Here is a 26,400-nt window from a genome sequence, read left to right on the forward strand (position 1 = left end):
AATAGAAGCCACCAAAGCAAAGTTTCACAGGCCCTAACATCATGAGAGCTGATGTGCTTTGGTTGTGGATTCCCTGGAAAGAAACATCTTTGCAAGGCACTAATGAGCTAATGTTAGCAGTAGAATACATGGCCAACAAAGAAAAATATGTGAGGGTGTTTGTGCTCATTTCTGTAATCTTACAAAGCCTTAAAATGCTTTTCATATCCACAAAGGTACACTCTTAGAAAGCAGTTAAAAGGCACATTCTAATAGCCTCTTAGAAAATTACAACAAAATGGATTTTTTACTAAGCTAGAGCTTTGAACCATTTATAGAGCTGATATTGATTGGCAGTTGTTTTTATTTCTTTTTGTATGGTGAGCTGAAAGTAAAACTTTTCCTTTATACTAACGCTTGTTTTAATAATCCTTGCTGGCTACTCATAAATCTGCCAAGACCACCTGAGTCCTAATTAACAGTTTTCCTCCAAGACATGAAATACTAAGGTAATCAATTCCTTTGTTAAGCTCCAGATGTGTGATCATTTTAATACTTTTCAAAAGTTAGATGTTTACCATCATCTTTAAAAAATAATCTTCCTAAAAATATATAGTTTTAAACAACCAGAAGTCTTCATAGAAATTACCATTCTGTAGCTGAAATTCTAATTAAGTTTGTGCTTAATGATCCTGCTTTGTATTGCCTCCTAAATTCACAATACTAAGTTTCCCATTTTGTGGACTGATTTTTATATTTATGAAATACATGCTGTGATTTTTAAATATAAAGGGCTAGGCATGAGCGGCTCATTCTTGTAACCCCAGCTACTTAATTGGCTGATATTTAAGGATTATTGTTTGAACCCATGTGGGACAGGAAAATCCTTCAGAATCTGATCTCCAAATAACTACCAAAAAGCTAGAAGCAGAGGTGTGGAACAAGTGGTAGAGCACTAGCCTTGAGTGAAAAAGCTAAGGGACAGTGCTCAGGCCCTGAGTTCAAGCTGCACAGTGTATGCATGCATTTGAGCATTGCACACATGCACACAAAGCATAAAATCCCAAGCTTGCCTTTGCTCCCCATCCTCTGTGCCCCACTGTGTAGCTGTGTGCAACAGGTGCCTGATTAGAATCTGGCAAAGAAATGAACACACTAATGTATTTATCACAGTTTTCCAATATTATTTAGCACATCCAACTTTCCCAGTCTTCTTTTTTCCTTAAGCCATTGAACTGAAAACAGAAGCGTTTCCAGAGTCCAATTTCCCAGTGTTGGAGAGAGGGACACTTGCTTTCTCTCCACAACATAACTGTCCTGAGAGAGTCTTAAGGCTTCAAGATTGGCTAATTCAACAGCATATACTTTGGAACATAATTTCACCTCCATGGAGTTCAAATTTCTTAGTGAAAGATCCCTCTTTCTGTCCAGCTCACTCTGCTTCCTCCAGCAGCTGTTACATCCCTGTGGGGCTTGAATACACCTGACACCATGCCCCTGTCCAAATGCCCTCAACTGAAGTTCCCCAGTGCTCACCCCCCTGCTGAATCCTGGCCCTGTGAGAGGCCTTTCCATTCCACCCTGGTTAAATCCATTCACTTTCTTTACCTTATTCCAAAACACTTTAAAAAATTACTTTTATCTTTTCTTTTTGCCAGTCCTGGGGCTTATACTCAGGGCCTAAGCACTGTCCTTGGGCTTTCTCAAGGTTTGATCTTGACCACTTGAGCCACAGTACCACTTCTGGCTTTTTCTACATAATGTGGTACTGAGGAATCAAACCCGGGGCTTCAAGCACTCTACCACTAGGGCAAATTCTCAACCCATTAACTTTTATCTTTAAGTAGTTCTATAAGTGAGTTACCACTCAACAAAGCAGTGTATGAATACAAAGAATCTTGATCAATGTCACTCTCCTTTTACTTAAATCTTTTTTTGGTGGTACTGGGGATTAAACACTCTAGTCCTCATTGTTTGCAAGGCAAACACTCTACCAAGCAATCTCTACTTCCAGATCCTTTTTCCCGTGGTTATTTTCAAGAAAAGTAAAATTATTGTTAGGAGAAACTATTCTGAGATTTTTAAAAAAAAGGTCTTAAAAAAGATCATCATCATCATATTCATTGTTCTCTGTTGGTGATACTAAATGGAAGAGAATTACTTTCTTTTGTCATCTAATTAAATCTATTTCATGGTTGCAGTAGACTAGAAACATTTAAAACATGCTTTCTATGAGATCTATAGTAAATTAGAGGAAAGTAGTATTTTACCTTTAAGAAGTACATATAACATCCTATGCTGTTTGTATGGTAGGATACATGTTTTTAGAAGCAAGCAATTATACCTCCCCACATTCTATGTCAAACAATCCTAAGATCCACTCAGCTGCACACTTACAGGTAATATGTGATATAGCCCTAAAGAATTATAATCTCCTTGAGCTGCAGTGAAGACTACTCACCAGACTTCCTTGCTTTCAAAGCAATAACAGCTGCTAGTTCTCTCTGAACCTAATAAAATATAAAGAGAAAAGAAAATCAGATTAGAAGATACATGTAGCTACCAATGCAACACTTAAAGATATATAACCCAAACTGGGAACTGCTGCAGTGAGGCTTAGGTTTGCTGTCATCAATGCTGTAATTTTTAGAACATAGATATAAAAATCTGGGCTGGGAGTTTGGACTAGTGGTAGAGTGCCTGCCTAGCATGCACGAAGACCCTGGTTCGATTCCTTGATGCCACATACCTAGAAAAAAGGGAGAAGTAATGCTGAGGCTCAAGTGGTAGAGCTCTAGCCTTGAGAAATCCCAAGGACAGTGCTCAGGCTTTGAGTTCAAGCCCAGGACTGGCAAAAAAAAAAAAAAAGAAATAAAAACTTGTAAGTAGGAACTATAGACTAAATATAAGTGAATCATGTTCACTTACTCTTTAAAAAGCTAGTTGCCAGAATATATGCATATTGGTAGCTATGATAGGTATTTTTAAAAACGTTAAGTATATAACACTCAGAATCATGTAAGTCTTCACTACTATTAAACATAATACCCTGAAAAAAGCATTAACTATGATTTTTACCCCTCAAAGTTGTTGGTTTATATAGAAATTCTTGAAATATTGAGTTGATCCTGTCTTTACTGAGCTCTGTTCAAGCAGTCAATACAAACCTGGTAGACTTGCAGCGACCAGTTTGGAGAACACATCACATAAAATCGTGTCATCGGGACTGGGAGTTTGGCCTAGTGGTTGAGTGCTTGTCTAGCATGCACAAAGACCCCGGTTTGATTCCTCAGTACCACATACATAGAAAAAAGCCAGAAGTGGTGCTGAGGCTCAAGTGGTAGAGTGCTAGCCTTGAGAAAGTCCAAGGGGAGTGCTCAGACCCTGAGCTCAAGTCCAGGACTGGCAAAAAAAAAAAAAATCGTGTCATCAACCCAAAAGGTAGGGGAAAAGGGAATACACAAGAGGCCCTTCAAAATCCTAAGTGTCTTAAACTCTGCATATCCCAGAAGTGGTGCTGTAGCTCAAGCAGTAGTGTCCTAGCCTTGAGCATAAAGAGAGGCTCAGAGACAAAGGCTAGGTACTGAGTTTAAGACTGGCAAAAAAAAAAAAAAAAAAAAGAAGAGGAGAGGGAGGGGAGGGGAGAGGAGAAGAGAGGGGAAAAAAAAGAAGAAAAGTAACATGAAGATGATTGTCATTGGAGGAGCTCTAGTCGCTTAATCAGTTAGCACACAGTACTTATTATAAGATTGTCACTGGAGAAATCTATGCTTGGTATCAACAAAAGCTCCCACCACCCTCTAGTCAGAACACATCTTCTGTGTCCCTTACCTGTGTGTGCTGGGATATTTAGAGATAGTGAAGGTAGGAGATTAAGGGGAGGGGGGTCCCACAACTGACTATATTACAGTAATGACATTATGAAGGGGGAACATAGGGTTTCAAGGTTAAATTGTGCATTTTCCATTCGAATTAATTTACATTAATTTTCTAGAAGGCAAGAAGAGCATTGTGTGCCCTGAGACTCCACCAGGACTACTTTCCAGCACTATGACCCATGGCAAAGCAGCTTGCCTGGCTGCTATAAATTAATTCCTAAGTATATAGTGATTCTTGAGGCCTGAAGACTCTCTCAGGACAGTTACACAGTGGGGAGAAAGCAATAGTCCCTCTTTCTCCTATCTTGGGAGCTTACAAGTAGAGAACTTAGAGAGGAAAAAGGACTAGGAGAAATAGAATGTGACAAATAACCCCAGGAAACCTTGATAAACACACTAATGTGTACTCAATTACCAACAAGATGAAAATATCCATCACCACACATTTCACATTGTGAGTTGTTTATAAGACTTATGGCAATATTTTCATGTATTTGGGTATTGTTATCTTACTACAATGTCGTAAGTATTTCAGAGTAGGGTCTTGTGAGTGGCTTCCCATTCCATGATAGTCTGGGAAGACCCTATTGTGGCTCAGAGCCATGAAAACTGCTTAGACAAACAGGGATCATGAGGTAGACTGTAGATCCAAATCAACCTCCCTGCCCTTCTCTTACGCTTTCCACACGTGACTTCCTTTCATGGGGTTGCCCATCTTCCTTCTCTAACTAAAAACAAAACTGAAAACACGAAGCCTCAGAAAAGGAAATTATTATGTTCCCCACACTGAATAACAAAACATATTTCCAAAGATTCCATAGGGAAGAAAAGGACTGGAATGAGGGAAGAAACAGCAGAGCATTCTAGGTACCAAGAAGGTGGAATATAAGCAGTAAGGATGACAAAAAGAACTTTACTATTCTGAAGGTACCTATGTTGTTTTTTAAAAAAACAAACAAACAAGATCACTATATTCACTCCCTCCTGCAAATCTCTGCAGTGCGTGTGAGCATTCCATGCAGGGTGGGAGGTAGGGCAGCTTTCATGTATCTGTTCCAAGAGGAAAGAGGTCTGTGACAGAAACCCCAAATGAAGGTTATTCCTCCAAATGGGAAACTGCTGAGCAAGCAAAACAGAAACCAACTCTGATCCTATCATGGGTTCTCGGAGCATTGTCTCAGCTTGTGTTCATGTCTTTAAAAAAGTGGCAATCATGTAATTAATCATTCTTCATTCTGCAGCTGATGTTTGACTCCTGTGCCTTCTTGCTACACCAAGGAAGGTTTTTTTTCCCAATCTTATCCAAAGCAAAGACTTCACTGAGACCAAAAATATGTGACAGAAGAAATACTTGTGAAATACAGAAAGGATCCCGGACAGTGGCAATGCTGTCTGAGGGAGGACAAAGGACATTCCACGAGCAGGAACTCTCTTGCCATGAGTCTAAGACAGGCAGAAACTTCAGAAGAACTCAAAGTCTCCTTTGCAAATGATTGTGAAATTCATGAAAAGGCTAAAGGCTATGGGCAATTACATAAGGCAAGACTAGAGACTAGTACTTCTTTATGAGTTCATTCACTCCTTGCTGGGTAAATTACCACTTGAGCCACACCCCCAGCTCTAGAATTCCTTTCTATACTAATGAGCACTGGTTAGTATTCCAGAAGGAACATTGCTTATCAGCACCAGTCCAGCATGCAAAGAATGAGGTCCTGAACCATGTCCTCAGCCCATCTGCTAAGAGACTACAGCAAGATCCACCTGGCTAAGCAGACCTTCTATTCCTGCTGACTTGCTGAAGAGTCTTTTAAAGCCCAATGCCTTTGTTTTACCGTAATTTTTTGTGTTGTTAAACTTTGTTTCTTTTACCATGCACATAACTGAACTCTCCTTTTAGCTTAGGCTTGAGACGTGCACAGGAGAACCAAGAGCCATACTCTGAAACTGGTCACTGTATTCAGATAATGGGACACTAAAGCCACTGCCTAGCTAATGAGAGATATGTTGTTCTTAATCTGACAGAAAGAGAGAAAATTATTATATAAGCCTTTCCAATACAATATTTCCTTAGTGTTACCCTACTTCCTTTCTTAACTTCACTGGGATAAATGTATTTCAGAATTAAAATTTTATATATTCCAGAAAAGTATCTTGCTATATTGGACCCCAGTGAAGTTTGAAGCAGCAATCTGTGAGATATAATGAAAGGTAGCATTATGCTTGCCAAATGAAAGACTAGAAAAGGTCTCAGGTTTTGATTTCAATTATATTCACTTTTGGTTATATTTGTGCTACCAAGGAAGTTAGGAAAAACTTGATGTTTCAGAGCTTTTCTATTTCAGAACTAAGAGAAAGGCAATATAAACTTCTGAGAACTTCCAATGTTCCTCTCAATGTGGGAAAATGATGAAAGGGGTGATGATTTATCTAGATACATTGTACTCCTAAGCAGACATATTGAACTAAAATCTCATTTGTACATTATTTAAAGATAATAAAAATAATTTTTAAAATAAAGGTTTCTGGGCCAGGAGTTTAGCCTAGTGGTAGAGTGCTTGCGTAGCATGCATGAAAATCCAGGTTAGATTCCTCGGTTCTATGTACATAGAAAAAAATTTAAAAATTAAAAATAAAGGTTTCTCTCATATCTTATCTTGTCCAATGGAAATTTGCCTACTGATTTTTATTTACTAAGCAATGCATAGTAGACAAATGTTTCTTAGCAATACTACATAAAAATCCAAGCTTGAATTTTCAAGTAATTCAGTAGTTCTCAAACCTGGCTGCAGGTTAGAACCACTTAGGGAGCTTAAAAAAAAACTCCAACATCTCAGTCAGAAACAAATCTAAGGTGCTTGTTTGTGTTGCCTTAAAGCTTCCCATATAATCCAAACTTTTTTTTGGGGGGGGGGCAGTCCTGAGGCTTAAACTCAGGGTCTGAGCACTGTCCTTGGGCTTTCTCAAGGCTAGAGCTCTACCATTTGAGCCACAGCACCATTTCTGGTTTTTTCTATATACGTAGTACCAAAGAATTGAACCCAGGGCTTTGTGTATGCTAGGCAAGGACTCTACCACTATACTATGCTCCTGGCCCTAATCCTAGCTTGTATCCAGTGCTCAAAGAATCACAGCTTTAGTCAGTAAAGTCAGTTCCCCTAAGACTCCATATTTCAGTCTTATACTCATCTCAACTGACAATCAATCTTTACTTCTTATTTTGCTCTCCCTAATTTAATTCATTTGTAATGGAGCATGGCCTTCCCTGTGTTTTAGAGATAAAATGATGCTATAATCCTATCAAATGATTCATTTCACTTACTACATCAGCAGGTTGACAGACTCAAGTACATGGAAAATTACAAGGAAGCGAATTTCTACAAAGCTTCAACTTTAATTTAAAATATAGCCTACTCAATATGGAAAGCAACTCCATAATTCAAAATACATGCAGTGGAGGACATATTTCCCTTTGTGAATATCTAAATAAAGGATGACTTAAGAGACTGATAAGACTTACTCCAAGCCTGTCAGAAACTACAGTCAGATGCATGTTAAAATGTTTGATACTCTATCTTCAAGAATCAGCAGGATGGACTAAAAGAAAATAGACTGAAATTCAGTAAGAACCAGAGAGAGCCTGTTTTATTTGCAGCATTCTGTCTTGGGTTTTTTTTTTTGTTTTGTTTTGTTTTTTGTTTTTGTTTTTTGGCGGGGGGAGGCTGGCACTTAAACTGAACCTTGAGCCTCAAACGCCAAAGGCTGATCTGCACCAAGGCTAAGACTCAAGAGGCAACAGGAAGTGTCAAGGGCACACTCTGAGAGCCATAGAGCATTTCAAGGGAGAGGTTAGGGGGGAAGGTATGAGCCGAACTCTTGGAGGAGAGATTCTGAAACAAACTCAAAGCAGATCATTCTGGGAGGACACAGCAATACTGGCACAGACACTGATCTCACCAAAGGCTTGTCCTTTCAAACAAATTCTAAAGAAAATCAACAATCCACCCATATCCTAAAGCTTTTGGTAAATCTAGAAACATTTAAATTCTGATACAATTTCATAAGCTAAATAAATGTAAGAAGAAACATACAGATTCCAAGACCTATCTAGGCTTAATTCCTAATCACAGTAAACTTTTAAACCACTATAAATCAAGCTAATATGGACTTTGAGAATTCTAGGAAGAGGGGCCGGGAGTTTGGCCTAGTGGTAAAGTGCTTGCCTAGCATGCTTGAAGACCTGAGTTTCATTCCTCAACACCACATACATAGAAAAAAGGCAGAAGTGGTGCTTTGACTCAAGTGGTAGAGTTCTCGCCTTGAGTAAGACCAATGACAGAACTCAGGCCCTGAGCTCAAACCCAGAACTGTCCAAAAAAAAAAAAAAGAATTCTAGGAAGAGTAAATGTGTTTCTTAAAATATAAATATTTCCTTTTATACCAGACACAAACAGAATGGCTAGACTCTTCTCTGAAGGAACTCACCTAAGCTAAGGAACTGGTTTTTTCCAGAGGCCTGCCTGCCTATTTCCAAGCTCATTATTTAATTGTGAAGAGCTAATATTGCCACAATTATGATACATGGGGTATTTTTTAGAATTATCTTTTAATGTCAACAAATAACTAGAAAGTAGGAAAGTTATTAAAGCCAAGTGCTGTTGCTGGTGGCTCATACCTGTAATCCAAGCTATGCAGGAGGCTAGGACCTGAGGATCTCAATTTGAAACCAGCCTGGGCAAGAAAGTCTATGAGATTCTTACATTCTTAACTAACAAAAAAGCGAGGAGTGGAGCTGCTGTTCAAGTAGTATAGCCCTAGCCTTGAGCAAATAAGCTTAGGGACACTGTCCCTGCCCTGAGGTCAAGCCTCAGGACTGGCATCAAAAAAAAAGGAGAGAAAGAAAGAGAAAGAGGAGGGGGAGAAGGAAAGAAGAAAGGAAGGAAGGAAGCTCTCTATCTAGACATTATTGTGTTCTACCTAACAGTTTATTTAAGAAAGAGCTGTTTCCCCAGTAACTGTGTCACCACATAAAAGAGGTGTTTGTTAAGTACATCAGGACGATAAGATAAATCAGCTTATGCTTCCCATCTCTTCCAGGGTAATTAGGGATATTTAATAACCTCTTATGTAGACAAATTTTTGTTGACAGCAAACAGACATTCCTATTTATTCTGGTATTTCTAATATAATAGCTAACCATTCAAAGACCAATATATGCACAAGTATGCTGGAACTAACAGAATGAACCAAAATCCTTCACTTACGTCGTAAAAACCTGTTTGCTTGCTGGGCACTGGAGGCTCCTGCCTGTAACTTAGATACTCAGGAGGCTGAGATCTGAGAATTGTGGTTCAAAGCCAGCCAGGGAAAGGAAGACCTTGAACTCTTATCTCCCATTAACTACCAAAAAAACTGGAAGCAGAGCTATGGCTCGGGTAGTAGAACCCTAATCTGAAGCAAAAGAAGCTGAATGATACCACACAGGTCCTGAGATCAAGCCCCAGGGCAGAAGAAACAAGAAAGAATAAAAAGAAAAAGCATTTTTACTTAAAACTGAAAAATGTACAAAGAGATTGAAAGACATTCATATTGAGAGGATCTGGGAGTCTTTGCTTACCTCAAGCACAGTATGAGTTAACATTCAGAGTAGGATTACTTAGAATGAATAACAGTGTTGTTAGAAATATTACCTGAGCAGTGACACTCAGATTACAAACAAAAATAAGACTCCAGAAAGATGAACCCCAGTGTTTTCAGTTGGGATACCCTCCCTTGATTTAGATTTAATGGGCATAGTGGATGCCTAGGAGATGGTCACTTCTTTGTAGTTAAATGTGGTGGGCATAGGCCTCATTTACCTTGTCCTCCTGTTCCTTTCTTCTTCCCTACTGAATTCCTATGACAGCACATATCCCAGGTTTTCCTCTTCTACCTCTGGCTGTTTCTTCTCTTCTACATGCACCCCCCCCTTTTTTGCCTATTTTTAAAATTTTGAATTTCCCTGTAGATCTGTTCTTATTGCTCTTGGCCTTCTCTTTTCATTCACTTGCAGGGCTTTGGTTACTTCTGAACATCCAGTTCAGATCTAGGCTCTTGAGTCCCACCTTCCCCTGTAGGGTGGGTTCCTGTAGGAGCTAGTGAGGAAGCTGTATCAGAAATACTCATACTGGGATTAAATACTTATATTGCACCTTCCCAACTAGAGTCTAGTGGTAAAAAACTGTTTACCCATGAGAGCTTTGAGAACAGTATTGTTTCAGAATTTAAGATTCAAATGCCCAAAATGGGAGAAGGAAATCTCTATTTGTGGCAACCCTGAGAACAATTGTAAGATCTCAGGTGGTGGCAAAGTCCCAGATGTCTGTTTCCAAGGACTGTAGTGACAGGAAATAAGCTAATCTATCTGAAGCAACAGGAACTTTGCCTAGTAGAGGAAACCTAGGTAGTGTTAGCTGTCAAGGTAAGTAGCAGGGTTTGGGAGACTTTATGTTTTCTAGGCAAATGTTCTACTATATTGAACCATGCCCCCAGCCTGTTTTGCTCTGGTTTATTTTTCAGATAGAATCATGCACTTTTATTTGTTTTGGGCTAGCCTCATACCATGATTCTTTTATCTTTGTTTTCTGCACATCTTGAATTATAAACCACCACACCCAGCTTATTTCTGACTAGGGTGGCCTCAAACCATGACACTCCCATCTTCTGTATACTTCCTGAATAGCTTGGATTACAGGTAGGTATACACCTCATATTCATCTTATCTTACCCATTTATTTGTCTTTCTTCATTTGTACCCTTTATAGTATCTCCCATTTCTTGTATGTCTTATCTAAAACAAGCCTTTGCCCCTTTCTTTTATCCAGATACAATCTTATGCTGTATGAAGCCAAATTTAAGGATCAAGACATACTTTTCTGACTCATTTTTATCTCTCATCGCTATGACACAATATATGATATGAAAAATTCATTAGAGTTTATAGTCACATTAACTGACACAAAATCACTTTTCATTGATTTTGGGGGGGCTATTCACTTATGCTAGTGTATGCTTATCATCAAAAATTTGAAATGTGTACAGATGCAGCAAAGGAAAAATAGTCACCATGCATGCAATCAGTTGACCCTGCACGTAAAACAGTATAGTCATCAACTTTAAAGATAAAAAAACAAATTTATTAAGCATGAAATTCCATCTACCGTCAAGAAGTGGTTCATGTTTACATTTTAGGTTTTTGCAAATTGACATCACAAAATATCAGGCCAGAAGCAACACCAAGGTCACCCACTGTAACTCATACTGGGTGCTACAATCCCTGTATCAGCATAGCATACCAAATCCAACAACAAATCATCCACTTGTATAGCTCTTAATATGGATCACACACTGCTCCGATGCTCTCCATGTATCCCCGACTTCATTTATGTGCAGAGTGCCTTTTGTGTCTGACCTACAGTAACCTATGCAAACAGGCTCTCAAAAAAGTTTCATAATTTGCATGAAGATGACCTAAAATAAGCTGAATGCATACACATCAAACCTTCTCTCTGTGTCTATGATTCCGAACTCAGTATTTGGCCTCTTCAGACATCTTTTTCAGACCACTGAAGCCTGCTGCTAATATAATTTTGAATTACATATTATCCACAGATGCTTACTTATGTATGTATATGTCTATCCATTATGTGCCCATATTGAGGCTTGAACTCAAGACCTTGAGCACTTACTTGGCTCTTCTGCTCAAGACTGGTACTCTGACCACTTGAGTCACACCTTGACTTTTGGCTTTTTGCAACTATATATGAAAATAATATGGAGAATCTAGATGAAGGGGTGGGGAACAGTAAAGAGGAAACAGGAGAATACTAGTGAGAGAGCGTTAGATTAAGGACTGTAAGTGAAGATTAACATGGTTGAGATAGATTTGTTTACAGGTATGAAAATGGAACTTGTTTTAGGAAGAGGAAAAGGAAGAAGGGAGAGAGATAGAAGGGCTGAGATTGATTAGATTACATTGTAAACATGGGTGGAAATGTCACAGTGAAATCTCCCCATAACTATGTAACCTAATTAAAAAAGAGCGAGCGAGCAATGTTTTTTTTGTGTGTTTTTTGTTTTGTTTTGTTTTGTTTTTGCCAGTCCTGGGCTTGAGCTCAGGGCCTGAGCACTGTCCTTGGACTTTCTCAAGGCTAGAGCTTTACCACTTGAGCCTCAGCACCACTTCTGGCTTTTTTCTATGTATGTGGTACTGAGGAATTGAACCCAGGTGTTCATGCATGCTAGGCAAGCACTTTAACCACTAGGCCAAACTCCTGGTCCCGCAATGTTTTATTATAGTTAAAAGAGCCTCGTTTTTCTGAAAGTTTTATGATATACATTTTTTTCCTTTTTTCATAGTTACCACCCTAGCTTCTATGCTCTCTCTTACTTTCTCAGCAATCCTTTGATTCTTTTTTAAATTATTTATTAACATTGATTTTTACATCATATTTCAAATGACATGTTTAACAAACAAGTATTCAGAAGGGAATTTCTCTCTATATATAATCACTGGCATTTAGTTTTTAGAACATAATCAAAATTAGACTAAGGGTTTATATGTCATAGATACATATTATTCTATATAATAAAACATTATGTGAATAGAGTCAAAGGTTTTTATTTCTATGTAGTTGTGTACTTTAACTAAAAAGTGATACATTTTGTATTACAAGTTAATGTAGTTAAACCCTTCCAACACTTTAAAAATCAGACTATATTTCTTAGTATTTCTTCAAACCTAGAGTCAAACCAAATTAAAATAATTCTTTAATTTTACATGACTGGTATCTAAATTATTAAATTGGAAACAACTGCTATGTTATCTATGTAGACATAGTTTTCTCTTCAGTATTCATATGAAAGGCGGTGACTAGAAGTGAGGTGTGCCCTGTGCTCAAAATTTCACCAAGTGCCAAGACTAAAGACAGCACTAGGTGCATGTGTACATGATGTCACTGGCCCTAGGAGCAGCACAATTCTCTCAGAGCCATCAGCAACCCTCAGCCCTTCAGCTGTCCTCTGCCCCCAGGAGACATCACCAGGAAGCTTGAAGATTATTCAAGAGAAATCCGCAAAGATCACCCATTTGAAGGCAGATATGGAAGCACTACAAAGTTGTTACCTATGCAAGCATATCACTAGTCAAAGAAAAAGGTGCCTTGAGCATACTAAATCCACTAGTACAACAATGTTCATTGCAGCACTATTTACCATAGCAAAGATATGGAACCAACCCAGATGCCCCTCAGTTGATGAGTGGATCAACCAGATGTGGTATTTACACACAATGGAATTCTATGCTGCTGTCAGAAAGAATTGCATCACCCCATTTGTAAGGAAATGGAAAGAGGTAGAAAATAGCATATTAAGTGAATAAGCCAGACTCAAAGGAACATAGACTCAATGGTTTCCCTCATTTGTCATAATCAGTAGAAACCTTGGGCTCTCCTAGCAGAGATTTACAATAGAATAAAATCTAGATATTAGGCCAAATAGTACGACACTAAATGTAAGGACCTCCAGGATATAGAAACAAAAGCCATATAATGAGTGACTGTTCTTCTTAATGTACTATGTTATCGCTCATCTCTTTGCCATCCCTTGGTTTTCTCATATTGTTACAATTTTTCACCTTGTTATCTGATATATTTTAGATGTGCTTAATTGGTTATTTGAAATTGGATAGGGAAGGCGGGAAATCAAGATAAGTTGGGGGAGGGTGGGAGGGAAATGGGGACCATGTCATGAGAAAGGGTATCAATGTTTGTGAAGTTATGCACCTTCTATCTGGTGAATATAATGTAACCATTCTATTAATCACAATAAAAAATAATTTTAAAAAAGTGTTGGGGGAAGGAAAAGTGGGAGAAAAATGAGGGAGGGGTAAAAATGTTCACATGAAATGTACTCACTTGACCTTTCGTATGTATCTGTAACCCCTCTGTACATCACCCAAGTGCTAAAATTAAATTTTAAAAAATACCAGTGGAATCCACTTTATTTTGGTGTTTAAAAGCAAATAAAAATTTTAAAAAATAACCAGATAAACATATATACAATATATCAGATAACAAGGTAAAATGCTGTAACAATATGAGATAACCAAGGGATAACAAAAGAGATGAGAGATAACATGGTATATTAAGGACAACGATCACTCATTATATGGTTTTTGTTTCTATTTTGAAATAGAATAGGGAAGGAGTGAAAACAAGATGAGGGGTGGGGGGGAGGGAAAGGGAGACCAAAACATGAGAAAGGGTATCAATGTTTGTGAAGAAATGCACCTTCTATCTGGTGAATATAATGTAACCCTTCTATTAATTACAATAAAAATTATATGAAAAAAAAACTAAAAAAAAAGAAAAAGGCGCCTTTGACCACTTGAATTGACTGGCATTTGTTCCTGGAGGACAAAGAAATCACTCTCATTTAAAATAAACCCAGGAAAGCTGAGCAAGGAAAGCAAAAGAGGAGAGGAAATACTCTGCTGTGCTGGAATGGCTGCTTTTCTGGAGTTTGGCAACAATAATTCCTTCATGTGTACCAAAAAGGAGCTCAGAATGGGTCATCTTGAATACGAGTCCCCTGGAAAGGGAAAGGTGACCCCCTCTATAAAGAAGCAGAGAAAGAAATTAACTGAGGTCACAGGCATGCAAGTTGATAATTCAGGAGCAGGAATAGACAACAGAGCTCCACAACAATTCCGGGTAAACAAAAGATTTCGACAACTCCCAGAGAGGGCTCAATGTCAGATCTTAACTGTGGCTACCAAGAAAGACCTCTATTGACCTGACACCTCTTCCCTTAGCCTCTAAAATCCTGGTGGAGCCAGAGGTGGCATCCTCTTTGTATAAAGAACTCCAGTATCTGAAGGATTCGGTATTCCTGGGAGGTCCTGGAACTAATGCCTAGCAGATATGGGACAAGAAGCAGGGAAGCAAGATGGAAATGTCAATCCAGGCTTAGATTAGAGGCGAGAATGGGCTGTGACTTGGATGAAGGACTCAGGCTCCAATATCAGACTTAACTGGACTTTTAGGTAGCTGAAGCAAATGAAATTGATTTGGGAAACTTAGGGAAAGCCATGAATCTGCCTGAGGAGGGAGGGAGTGATCAGAGCTTGCTGGAGAGAACAGGGGTGAGAAAGAATTAAGTGTTTTCTACTTTATCTTATCAAGTCCAATTCATTTTAATAAACTGTTTACAGAGTTCCTCCCATATCTGCTAGGCATTAGTTCCAGGACCTCCCAGGAATAACGAATCCTTCAGATACTGGAGTTCTTTATACAAAGAGGAAAGTATATGTATACACTGACAGAGCACCCAATTAAATGCATTTTATATCTAAGTTACATACAATACCTAATAAAATGTAAATGTTATATAAATAACTGTGACACTGTTTAGGGGAAATTAACTAAAACATTCTGTACATATTCAGTACAAATGCAATTCTTTTCCAGATATTTTTTAAATTGAGGTTGGCTGAATCCACGAAAGACCTGTATATGCAGAGGGCCAACTGCTTAAGCATATACGTCATTACAGAATGAAAACAGACTCACAGTTTCTTTCTCTCAGTACTATTTTTTTTCTATTGTTATTTGCTTTGTCACAGAACCAGGGCTTGACTCAGGACTTCCTGCTCTCACTCATGGTGGGTGCTCTTCCACATCAGCCATGGCTCCAGTCTAGTAATGGGTTTTGCACTTGTTGGATAGGCACTCTACCACTTGAGCCATACCCCAGCCTTTATTTGCTTTATTTTTTGAATATGGGATTTGTTTGTTTTACTTCTAGGCTGGTTTAGACTATAATCCTCCAATTTATACTTCTCATATAGCTGGGATGGCAGACAAACATTACTATGCCTAGCTTATTAGTTGGGATGGATTCTAGTCTGGCTGTGAACCTTAGCATTGCTGATTTCGATGTCCTGCTCCTTTTTGTTGTTGTTGATAGTCTTATTACATAGCGCAGGTTGGCCTTAAACTTGTGATCTTGTTGTCTCAGCTTCCAAGTTGAAGGATTATAGCTGTATGCTACCACACCCAGCCTAGTTTTTATCTTGACCTTATATTTTTATTTTTTTCTTGCTATCTCTGGAAATGCATGCCTTTTGCCCTCAACTGTCAGCCTAACTGACAGTTAACAATCTAGTAGAAGAAGGAGTAATTACTAATCTCTGGTGTTGAAGTAAATTGGCAATGGTGAAGTCAAAGTTTGAGAAGAAACAGTGTTTATTTATGCCCTTCTTAAATATTTGCCTTTTAACGTGCTTCTACAATTTAGTCATTCAATAATGCAGCTCTAAGCCAGGCACTACTGGTTGATACCTATAACCCTAGCTACTCAGGCTAGCTACTCAGCTAAGGCTAAGATCTGAAGACTGAAGTTCAAAGCCATGTGGGCAGAAAACTCCCAAAGTCTGTTATCTCTAACCACCAGCATGGCAGAAGTGGAGCTGTAGCTTAAGAGGCACAGTGTTAGCCTTGAGTGAAGAAGCTAAGTGACTGTGCATAGAGGGAGGGAGAGGAAGAGGGGGAAAGGGAAAGAGGAGGAGAAGGGGGAAGGAAAAGAGGAAAGGGGAGAAGGGGAGGGGGAGGAGAGAAGAGAGAGGAGAAGAGGAAGGGGAAGGGGAAGGGGATTTTCACATCTTCCTCTCCCAACTTAGAAGAAAACCCAGGAATGGGAAAAGAAGGAAATGTGAAAAATATTTAACAAATTAGTCTATTTTTCACTTGGTAGACCCATTCTCTCTTGCTCTCAAAATAAAAATGGGATTCTGGAGACTCCTTGAGAAATTTATTTTATTTTTATAGCTCTCCCTATTATCTGTAATATACATATAGCCATAGGTATATATAGAGATATGTGATATATATAAGTACATAACTGTAATATGTGGATAAGAGAAGATGACTTCTAAGGCTTTCTTCATCTTTTTGTCTCAAAAGGACCAACCATGATGACCTCAAAAACTCACAGCTGCAGTAAACAGAGCCCTGGCCTCACAGAGTCCTGGAATCACTGAAGTAAGTGCAGAAGTATGGCATGCAGTACTCAGGTGTGGAAACACGGTGAGAGCTGTTGTTCAGTGAGCTGAAACGGAGTTTAATGGAGCCAAGATGGCCAACAGGGTCCCCGGTGTTCACGTTAAGAGCCTCATTTTCTTTCTTCTTTCTAATCCACCCATAAATACCATGCTACCAAATAAAGCTTCTTATGGCACATTCCAGTCTTATCAGGAGCTTCAGTGCCTATTTCTGTCCAAGTCAGATTGCAGCTCCTCCTCAGGCTTTCCTAGACACTTGATAATTCAGTCTCCCTACTTCACACAGTCTGTTCCTCTGCCATTATGCATCATGTATTTCTGCCAAACAATAATGCCTATTCTCACAGAGGGTATCTCCTGCTTTCTGTCTTATTGCAATGCCAATCTCCATTCACTCACATGCCCTTTATATCCAACATACGCTCCAGTCCTTCCTTCCATGGGACCCATATTAATCCCTAAGCACCGTGTCCTTTCCTCTGGCCTCCATGGCATTTGGAATCCATTGAAGAGAATTGATCTTGTACTATCTTCTATTATTGCTACCCACTGACAGACAGTAAACACTCTCATGACAATAAACTAAGGTGTGTTCTGTGCTTTTCCTCCTTCATTCACACAGTAAATTCAGAAAATGTAATCACCAGTCTGAATGAACTTCTAAACTGCTCAACTATACAGCCATGTTTGCCATTAATTAATGATTCATAATACATTCAAAATTAAAATGTTACTTTAATATACTTCCATAGGCCTCATTTCATGGAATGCTTAAAATACAGAATTCCACAATCAAATACGGAGCCCAACGTGTTGAGATTCCTTCAGTAAATACAAAGAATTTTTATTTTCACTGAACATAATAAAAGCTATATACTACTAACCTAGATCCATACTACATAGAGAACTGAAATAGAGCCCCCTAAAGTCAGAAATGAAATAAAGGTGTCTATCTTTCCAGTCCTTGTTCAGTTTGGTACCAGGATTATTAACCAGAACAGTAAGGTAAGAGAAAAAATAAAAGGATAAAATAGAGAAGGAAGAAATCATATTATTCTTATTTGCAGATATGATAAGACTCAAAGAGTTCTACCTAAAACAATCCTATATCTAATAAATATTGTCAGCAACACTACACAATACAAAGTCAACATGCAGTATTCAATAGATTTTGTCAGGCACCAGTGGCTCATACCTGTAATAGGTATGTAATAGGTAGGTAGGTAGGTAGGTAGGTAGGTAGGTAGGTGGACAGACAGACAGCAAAGCTCTGTCCCACTAAACAAGTCCCTGATTAGAAGACCTCGAGAGAGCAAAAGTTAAATTTAGCCATTTTACATATTTCAGTCTTGGGGCTTGTGTGTGTAAAATCATAGTGAAACCCCTTTGTAAAATTAATATTTGTTAAAGAAAATCAATGACAATAAATCAAAGCAGGTTATGTTGGGGGAATGGGGAGAGTCAACACAGAGAGTGAATAAGGGTAACTATAGTCAAAGTACTTTAGATGAATGTATGAAACCTGTTAAAATTCTTTTTTTTTTTGCCAGTCCTGGGCTTGAGCTCAGGGCCTGAGCCCTGTCCTTGGACTTTCTCAAGGCTAGCACTCTACCACTTGAGCCTCAGCACCATTTCCGGCTTTTGTCTATGTATGTGGTATTGAGGAATTGAACCTGGGTCTTCATGCATGCTAGGCAAGCACTTTAACCACTAGGCCAAACTCCCGGCCCCAAGGGTGTTTTTTTGTTGTTGGGTTTTTTTTTTTTAGCTGTATTTTTTTTGTCTTTTCTTTTTTGGCACTGGGGATCGAACCCAGGACATTGCACTTCCTAGGCAAGCGCTTTGCCACTGAGCTACATCCCAGCCCAGAATTCATTTTTTATTGTTGGGGTGATATATAAAATTCATTTTAAGGAGAGAAGAGGAGGAATGAGGAGAGACAATGAGGTCACTGAGATACACTGAATGTATATACAGAAATGTCACAATAAAACATAGCCTTAAAATGATATCTATTAAAATGAACTCTAAGAAACAGAAACAAGGAACAAAAGGCGCATGGTATCCTTAATATGGGGCTATTAAATCCAAAGAGTACAAGAGCGAGGACTCAATAACTGCATATCCAAAGCTATGGACATGGTAATGGAAATACAAACATAACTATATAGATATAAAAACCTATGACTCTATAGACATGTTTTATTTCATAAATTAATATGTTTCTATGACATACAAACCCTTAGCCTAATTTTGACTAAGTTCTAAATACTAAGTCCTAGTCATTGTAATTAGAGATTCCCTCCTTGAACACTTGTTTGTTAAACTTGTCATTTAAAATATGATGTAAACATAAGCCATATAATGAATGATTATTGTTCTTAAAGTACTATGTTATCTCTCATTGCTTTTGCTGCCCCTTGGTTATCTCATATTGTTTCAGTATCTCACTTTGTTACCTAATATATCGGATATATTTGTATTTGGCAATTTGAAATTGGATAGGGAACGGGGGAAAACAAGATGAGGGGTGGGGGTGGGGGGGAGAGAAATGGGGACCAAGACATGTGAAAGGGTATCAATGTATGGGAATTAATGCACCATCTATCTGGCGAATATCATGTAACCCTTCTATTGATTACAATAAAAAATATATGAATAAAAAAAAAGAAATGGAAACAAGAGGAGCCAGGAGCTAGGCCTAGTGGTAGAGTACTTGCCTAGCATACACTAAGACCTGAGTTTGATTCCTTGCTACCACATACACAGAAAAAGCCAAAGGTGGTGTTGTGTCTCAAATGATAGAGCACAAGCCTTGAGAAAGCCCAAAGACAGTGCCCAGGCCCTGATTCAAGCCCCAAGACTGGTAAGAAAAGAAAGAAAGGAAGGAGGGTGGGAAGGAGAGGAAGAAGGAGGGAGGGAGGGAGAGAAAAGGGAGGGAGGGAAGGGGGAAGGGAGAAGGAGGGAAAGAGAGAGGGAGGGAGGGGGGAGAGAGAGAAAGAAATGGAAACAAGGGGTGTTATTTTACTTTTGTGTTTTGTTTTTCTCCTTTTGTCACTATTTTTGATTTCTGTGCTTTTTTGTCTTGTATGTAAGTTTATCTACCTTGGGGGAGGAGAAGGGGAAACATAGAAATAGTGGGACATAAGGTAAACTAATTCAGCAGTGATACTCACTAGACACTGTTGAAAATGAACTACACAACTTGTGGGGGAGAGGAACCATGAAGGAAAAATAAGGGAGAAAATGAGTGTGACCCTATTCAAAAAGAAATGTACTCATTACCTGACCTATGAACTGTAAACCCTCTGCACTTCACCTTTACAATAAAAATAAATTAAAAGAAAGAAGATATACATGATAAAAAAAGAAACTTATGGTGGAGGATTATGGGTCCGAGACAATAGGGACCAAGCCTACCTCTCTCCCACAAAAATAGAGTATCAGGGAATCCCACGAGCCAACTATCTTAAGAAACCCACAACTACAAATTCAAGAAGCAATGGAGAAGTACACAAACCAGAAAAGAAATCCAAGCCATGAGGCCAGGAAGCCCCAACCTCCAGCAACGCCAGCAAGCATCAGAATACAGCCGCAGGAACCCACACAGACCAGGCACCGGCAGCACAGACCAGAGAGGAAGCAAACCACAGCCAAACCCTTACAAGTAAGTACTCCAGCGGGTTCCCCTAAACCCATCAGGAAAGCAGAGCTGGTGGCGAGCTACAGAACTTAACCCAGACCACTCCACCCTGCCCAAGAAAGACTGGCAAGTGCAGGGGGCAAGGAATTCACAATCCTGACCCTTCCCCCAACACTCCCTCCCCCAGGCCATTAACTGGAGACTGACAGGCAAGGGGGCGCTAAGACCCAGCACCCCACCAAAGGGGGTGGAGGTGTCCCTGCTCCCACCTGCCCAACAACTTCCTCTCCCAGGCCACTAAAACTGGAGACTGAGGGGCACTGAGACCCTGCCTTCCAACAGTGGGTGGGGGTGTGCTTGAGTCTGGGAGCCAGCTCTGACTGACCCAAACCTAAGTGAGGCACCCTCCTGCTGGGAGCCTCCAGCAAGACAACACCAAGGGTTCCCCCAAGGAGTCACAAAAAGACTCTCAGCCAAAGTGGCTGAAACACAGCAGGTAACTGAAGGGCAGACCAGCAGGGGCCAAGTTTGCCCTCTGAGAGCCAGAAAGGCGCAGCTTTCATGGCTTGGAGCCAGCTAAAGAGGGGTGGGGGGAGGGGTCCCCGCATTTGGGCTTCTTGAGAAAGTTGGATATAAACTTTATCTGGATTTCTTTTCTGGTTTGTGTACTTCATTGCTTCTTGAATTTGTAGTTGTGGGTTTCTTAAGTAAAATCAGTACATAAAGATATAGACAGCCACTACACATTAGTAAAGGGTACAATCCATACCCACAATATTACAGTTATAAACATTTACTCCCCCTACACGGGAGCACCCTAATACATCAAACAAACTCTCTTAGAATTACAGAACAAGATAGACACAAACACAATCATAGCGGGAGGCTTCAACATGCCACTCTCATCAAATAACAGATCAACTCAAGAAAAGTTAAGCAAAGACACCATTGATTTAAACGACACCATTGCCCAACTGGGCTTAACAGATATACACAGAGTCTTCCACCCAATGGCGAAACTTTATACATTTTTCTCAGCAGCACATGGAACACACTCCAAAATAGATCATATAATAATTCATACAGAAAACTTAAGCAGATACAAGAAGACTGATACAATCCCGTGCATTCTATCTGATCACAGTGGAGTCAGACTAGTTCTGAACAATGCAGTAAAACTCAAAAAAACATTCAAACACTTGGAAGCTGAACAATACACTTCTGAATAACTCCTGGGTTACAGATCAGATCAAAGAAGAAATTCAAAACTTCCTTGAATGTAATGACAATCAAGAGACATCACAAAGGAATTTATGGGACACAGCAAAGGCATTCTAAGGAGCAAATTTATCACACTAAGAGCTTATATTAAAAAGACAGAAGAACAGCATATAAATACCTAAAAAAGAAATTGAGACACCTAGAGGAGCAAGAAAAAGTTAATTCTAAAACAACTAGAAAGACAGAAATAATAAAAAAAATCAGAAATATCAGAGATTGAAATAAGATCTACTATACACAAAATTAATAAATCAAAAAGTTGGTTCTTTGAAAAAAAAATCAACAAAATTGACAGACTCTTGGCAAGATTAATCAAAACAAGGAGAGGGGAGACTCAAATAAACAAGATTAGAGACCCCACGTGAACAATTACGACTGATATGCAAGAAATTCAGTCCATAATGAATAAGTACTACCAGGGCCTATATTCAAAGAAACAAGAAAATCTAGTAGAAATGGATGATTTCTTAAATAAATATAGGCTACCCACATGGAACAATGAAGAGGTAAACAAATTCAACAAACCAATTTCATACAATGAAATGGAGGAAGCAATCAGGGAAATGCCAACCAAAAAGAGACCAGTTCCAGATGGTTTCACTGCGGAATCTACAAGACATTTAAAGATGAAGTAACACTTATACTCTTGAAACTCTTCTGAGAAATAGAAGCAGAAGGAGCAATACCAAACTCATTTTATGAAGCTAATATTACTCTCATCCTCAAACCAGTGAAAGACCCAACAAAAAAATAAAACTACACACCTATCTCTCTAATGAACACAAATGCAAAACTCCTCAATAAAATACTAGCCAACAGAATCCAGAAACAAATTTAAAAATTATACACTACGATCAAGTAGGCTTCATCCCACAGATGTTAGGCTGATTTAACATTCACCAATCTATGTAATACATCACATCAGTACAGCTAAGGATAAGAATCATATGATAATTTCTCTGGACACGGAGAAGGCATTTGACAAACTACAACATCCATTCATGTTGAAAACCTAAAAAAAATAAGAATAAGAGGTACATTCCTTAAAATAATTAAAGCCATATATGACAAACCTACAGCCAGTATTATACTAAATGGTGAAAGACTGGAACCATTTACCTTAAAATCAGGAACTAGACAGGGATGCCCACTCTCTCAACTTCTTTTCAATATAGTGCTGGAACCCTTAGCCAGAGCAATAAGGCTAGAAAAGGACATCTTCTTTCCACATAGGGAAAGAAAAAATTAAAATATCCCTATTTGCAGATGACATGATCCTCTACTTGAGTGACCCAATAAGCTCCACTCCCAAAGTCCTAGAATTAATAAACTACTTTAGCAAAGTGGCAGGATACAAAATTAACCTTCAGAAGTCAGTAGCCTTCTTGTACATCAACAATACACAAACAGAAGGCCAAATCAAGAAAATGATCCCATTCACAATAGCCCCCAAAAGAATAAAATACTTAGGAATTAACTTAAACAAAGATGTAAAGGAATTATTTCATGAAAACTATAAAAGCCTAACAAAAGAAATTAAAGAGGACACTAGGAAGTGGAAAGACATCCTATGCTCATGGTTAGGGAGAACCAACATAGTGAAAATGGCTATACTGGCAAAATTGATATACAAATTCAATGCAATCCCCATCAAAATCCCAAAGACATTCTTCACTGAAATAGAAGATATAATCCAAAGGTTCATATGGAACAAGAAAAGACCTAGAATAGCCAAAACAATTCTAGGCAAAAAGAGCAATGCTGGTGGTATTACAATACCAGACTTCAAACTCTACTATAGAACCATAATAACAAAAACTGCTTGGTATTGGTACAAAAATAGACCAGAAGATCAATGGAACAGAATAGAAGATCCAGAAATAGAACCACATACCTATAGTCAACTTGTATTTGACAAAGGAGCCAAAGATATACAGTGGGACAAACACAGCCTATTCAATTATTGGTGCTGGCAAACCTGGGCAGCCACATGCAGAAAACTAAAAATTGACCCTAGCCTTTCACCGTACACAAGCATTAACTCAAAGTGGATCAAAGACCTCAATGTCAGACCGGAAACTGTGAAACTGCTACATGATAAAGTAGGAGAGACACTGGAACTCATGGGCACAGGCAAAAGATTCCTGAACAGAATCCCAGGGTCACAACAAATTGGAAAGAGACTCGATAAATGGGACTACCTAAAAATAAAAAGTTTCTGCACAGATAAAAGCATAGACACAAAAGTAGAGAGACAGCCAATCAACTGGGAAAAGATATTTACCAATAATACATCAGACAAATGCTTAACATCCATTATCTACAGGGAACTCAAGAAACTAATCCCCCACAAACCATTCACTAAATGGGCAAGGGAACTAAAGAGAGACGTATCAAAAGAAGAGATTAAAATAGCAAAAAATGTTCATCATCCATGGTCATAAAGGAAATGCAAATAAAACAACCCTAAGATACCACCTTACCCCAACAAGAATGGCCAAGATTTTGAACTTAGACAATGACAGATGCTGGTGGTGTTGTGGAGAAAAAGGAATCTTAGTACACTGCTGGTGGGATTGTAAACTAGTTCAGCCACTCTGGAAAGTAGCGTGGAGGTTTCTTAAAGAACTGAAAACTGACCTTTCCCTATGATCCCGCTATACCACTTCTGGGCATCTATCCTGAACATCATAACCCAAGATATGATAAGGACACCTGCTCAGCTATGTTTATCTCTGCACTATTCACAATAGCCAGGTGATGGAAACAAGATGCCCTACTGCAGATGAATGGATACAGAAAATGTGGTATATATACACAATGGAATTCTACATAGTCAACAGACAGGATAAAATAATGGCATTCGCAGGGAAATGGATGAATCTAGAGCGAATCATGTTGAGTGAGACAAGTCAGACCAAAGAAGCAAAAGGTGCATGGTATCCTTAATATTTGGCTATTAGATCCAAACAGTACAAGAGCAAGGACTCAATATTTGCATACCCAATGCTATGGACATGGTATGGGAAGTATACACACAACTATATAGACATAAAAACCTATGACTCTATAGACATAATGTTTTATTACATAGATTAATATGTATCTATGACATACAAACCCTTAGCCTAATTTTGATTATGTTCTAAAAACTAAGTCCCAGTGATTGTATATAGAGATTTCCTTCTTGAATACTTCTTTGTTAAACATGTCATTTGAAATATGATGTAAAAATCAATGTTAATTAATTCTTTAATAAAAAGACTTACCCTGTGCAATGTTTATATGCTAATAAAAATCTTTTTTAAGTCTACATTTTTCTTATGTGTATTGTATATCAGAACAATTTCTTTCATCTTGGAGCCATATGATCAAATGCAATAATATACTCATACATAAACTCATACAAGTTCTTCCTCTGTTCCCATAAGATTTGTTGAGGCATTTCAGGGATAGTTACTCTTGAATGACTCTACTTACACCTTTCCACACAGATACCCTTTTTCCTGGATGCTGGGGCTTGAATCCATGATCTCTGGCACTTTTCCTGCTACTGAGCTAAGGGACTGAGCACAGTGTTTATTTCAGTAAGGAAAGCAATACATATTCTACTGCCTATCAAAGACAAGCTTTCAGAGCTACAGTTTCAGTAGATTAATCTGGGCAGGCTCAGAAATTTTCTTTAGAATTTTATAACAATTTACCAATTGTTAAAAGGTGTGAGTATTCACGGGTACACGTGTATCTGCATACATCTGTGTTCATGTGTTGACACTTGTATTTTATGGTGTTTGAGGATCTGTTTTCAGGAAGAAGAAAATAATGTTGCTGTGCAAAAGACACAAGACATAATTACTTTTCATAAATGAGGAATATAAATATACCACTCAGTCATCTGATCAGGTATTGACAGCCATAGGTTTGGAAAGTGTTACTGTGAGATTCTCGCCAAGGGAAACTGAAGGAGCTTTAACCTGATCTGCAAGAAGTCAGAGACCTATAGTAACACCAAAGTCCTTGTGAACACTCTAATGAGGTGAAGGCAGTACAGAAGCACAGAAGGAAAGGCCATAACAAGCCCCAGGGTTCCTTATAAACAACAGAAAAAGCAATGCTGCACCAAAAGTATACTAAACGTTCTTACCATTGAGTTCTAACACAGCCCAACTCATGCCTGTCCAATGTTCCTTGAAACCATACCTGACATCTTGGGCCTCACTTGACACCTTTTCTTTAAACCCAATCTATTTGTCTCTTCCCCAAATCACACAGTGCCTCTTAAGTCACTAGAAGGGCTGGAGCCAGACTCAAGATTCTCAATAAGAATTTTACATTCCCCATAGATAAGAAATATAAGGTAACAAGATGTTCATGTACCTGAGGCAGACAGACAGAAGGTTAGTCATTCCCTGCAGGGTTAGCTTACTCATATTCTCTGAACAGACAAGCCTGCTCAGGTCTGTGAGAGATGGAGGAAAAGAGATTAACTACACCCATTTCCCAGAAATAAAGAGGCAGAGAGC

The 26,400-nt window shown here is 38.7% G+C and overlaps 1 protein-coding gene across 2 annotated transcripts in view; it reads right to left on the reverse strand.

Annotated features, from left to right (window-relative positions):
• Rapgef5 (Rap guanine nucleotide exchange factor 5) overlaps positions 1-26,400 on the reverse strand; it is a 233,291-nt gene that overhangs the window by 139,584 nt on the left and 67,307 nt on the right. For both annotated transcript variants that reach the window (XM_090332742.1, XM_090332741.1), the window contains exon 7: positions 2,441-2,489. In XM_090332742.1, the coding sequence (XP_090188868.1) occupies positions 2,441-2,489 (49 nt within the window). The remainder of the gene's footprint in view (positions 1-2,440; positions 2,490-26,400) is intronic.

This window comes from Megascapheus bottae, chromosome 5 (assembly GCF_031878675.1).
Source record: "Megascapheus bottae isolate mThoBot1 chromosome 5, mThoBot2.hap1, whole genome shotgun sequence".
Classification (NCBI taxonomy): domain Eukaryota; kingdom Metazoa; phylum Chordata; class Mammalia; order Rodentia; family Geomyidae; genus Megascapheus; species Megascapheus bottae.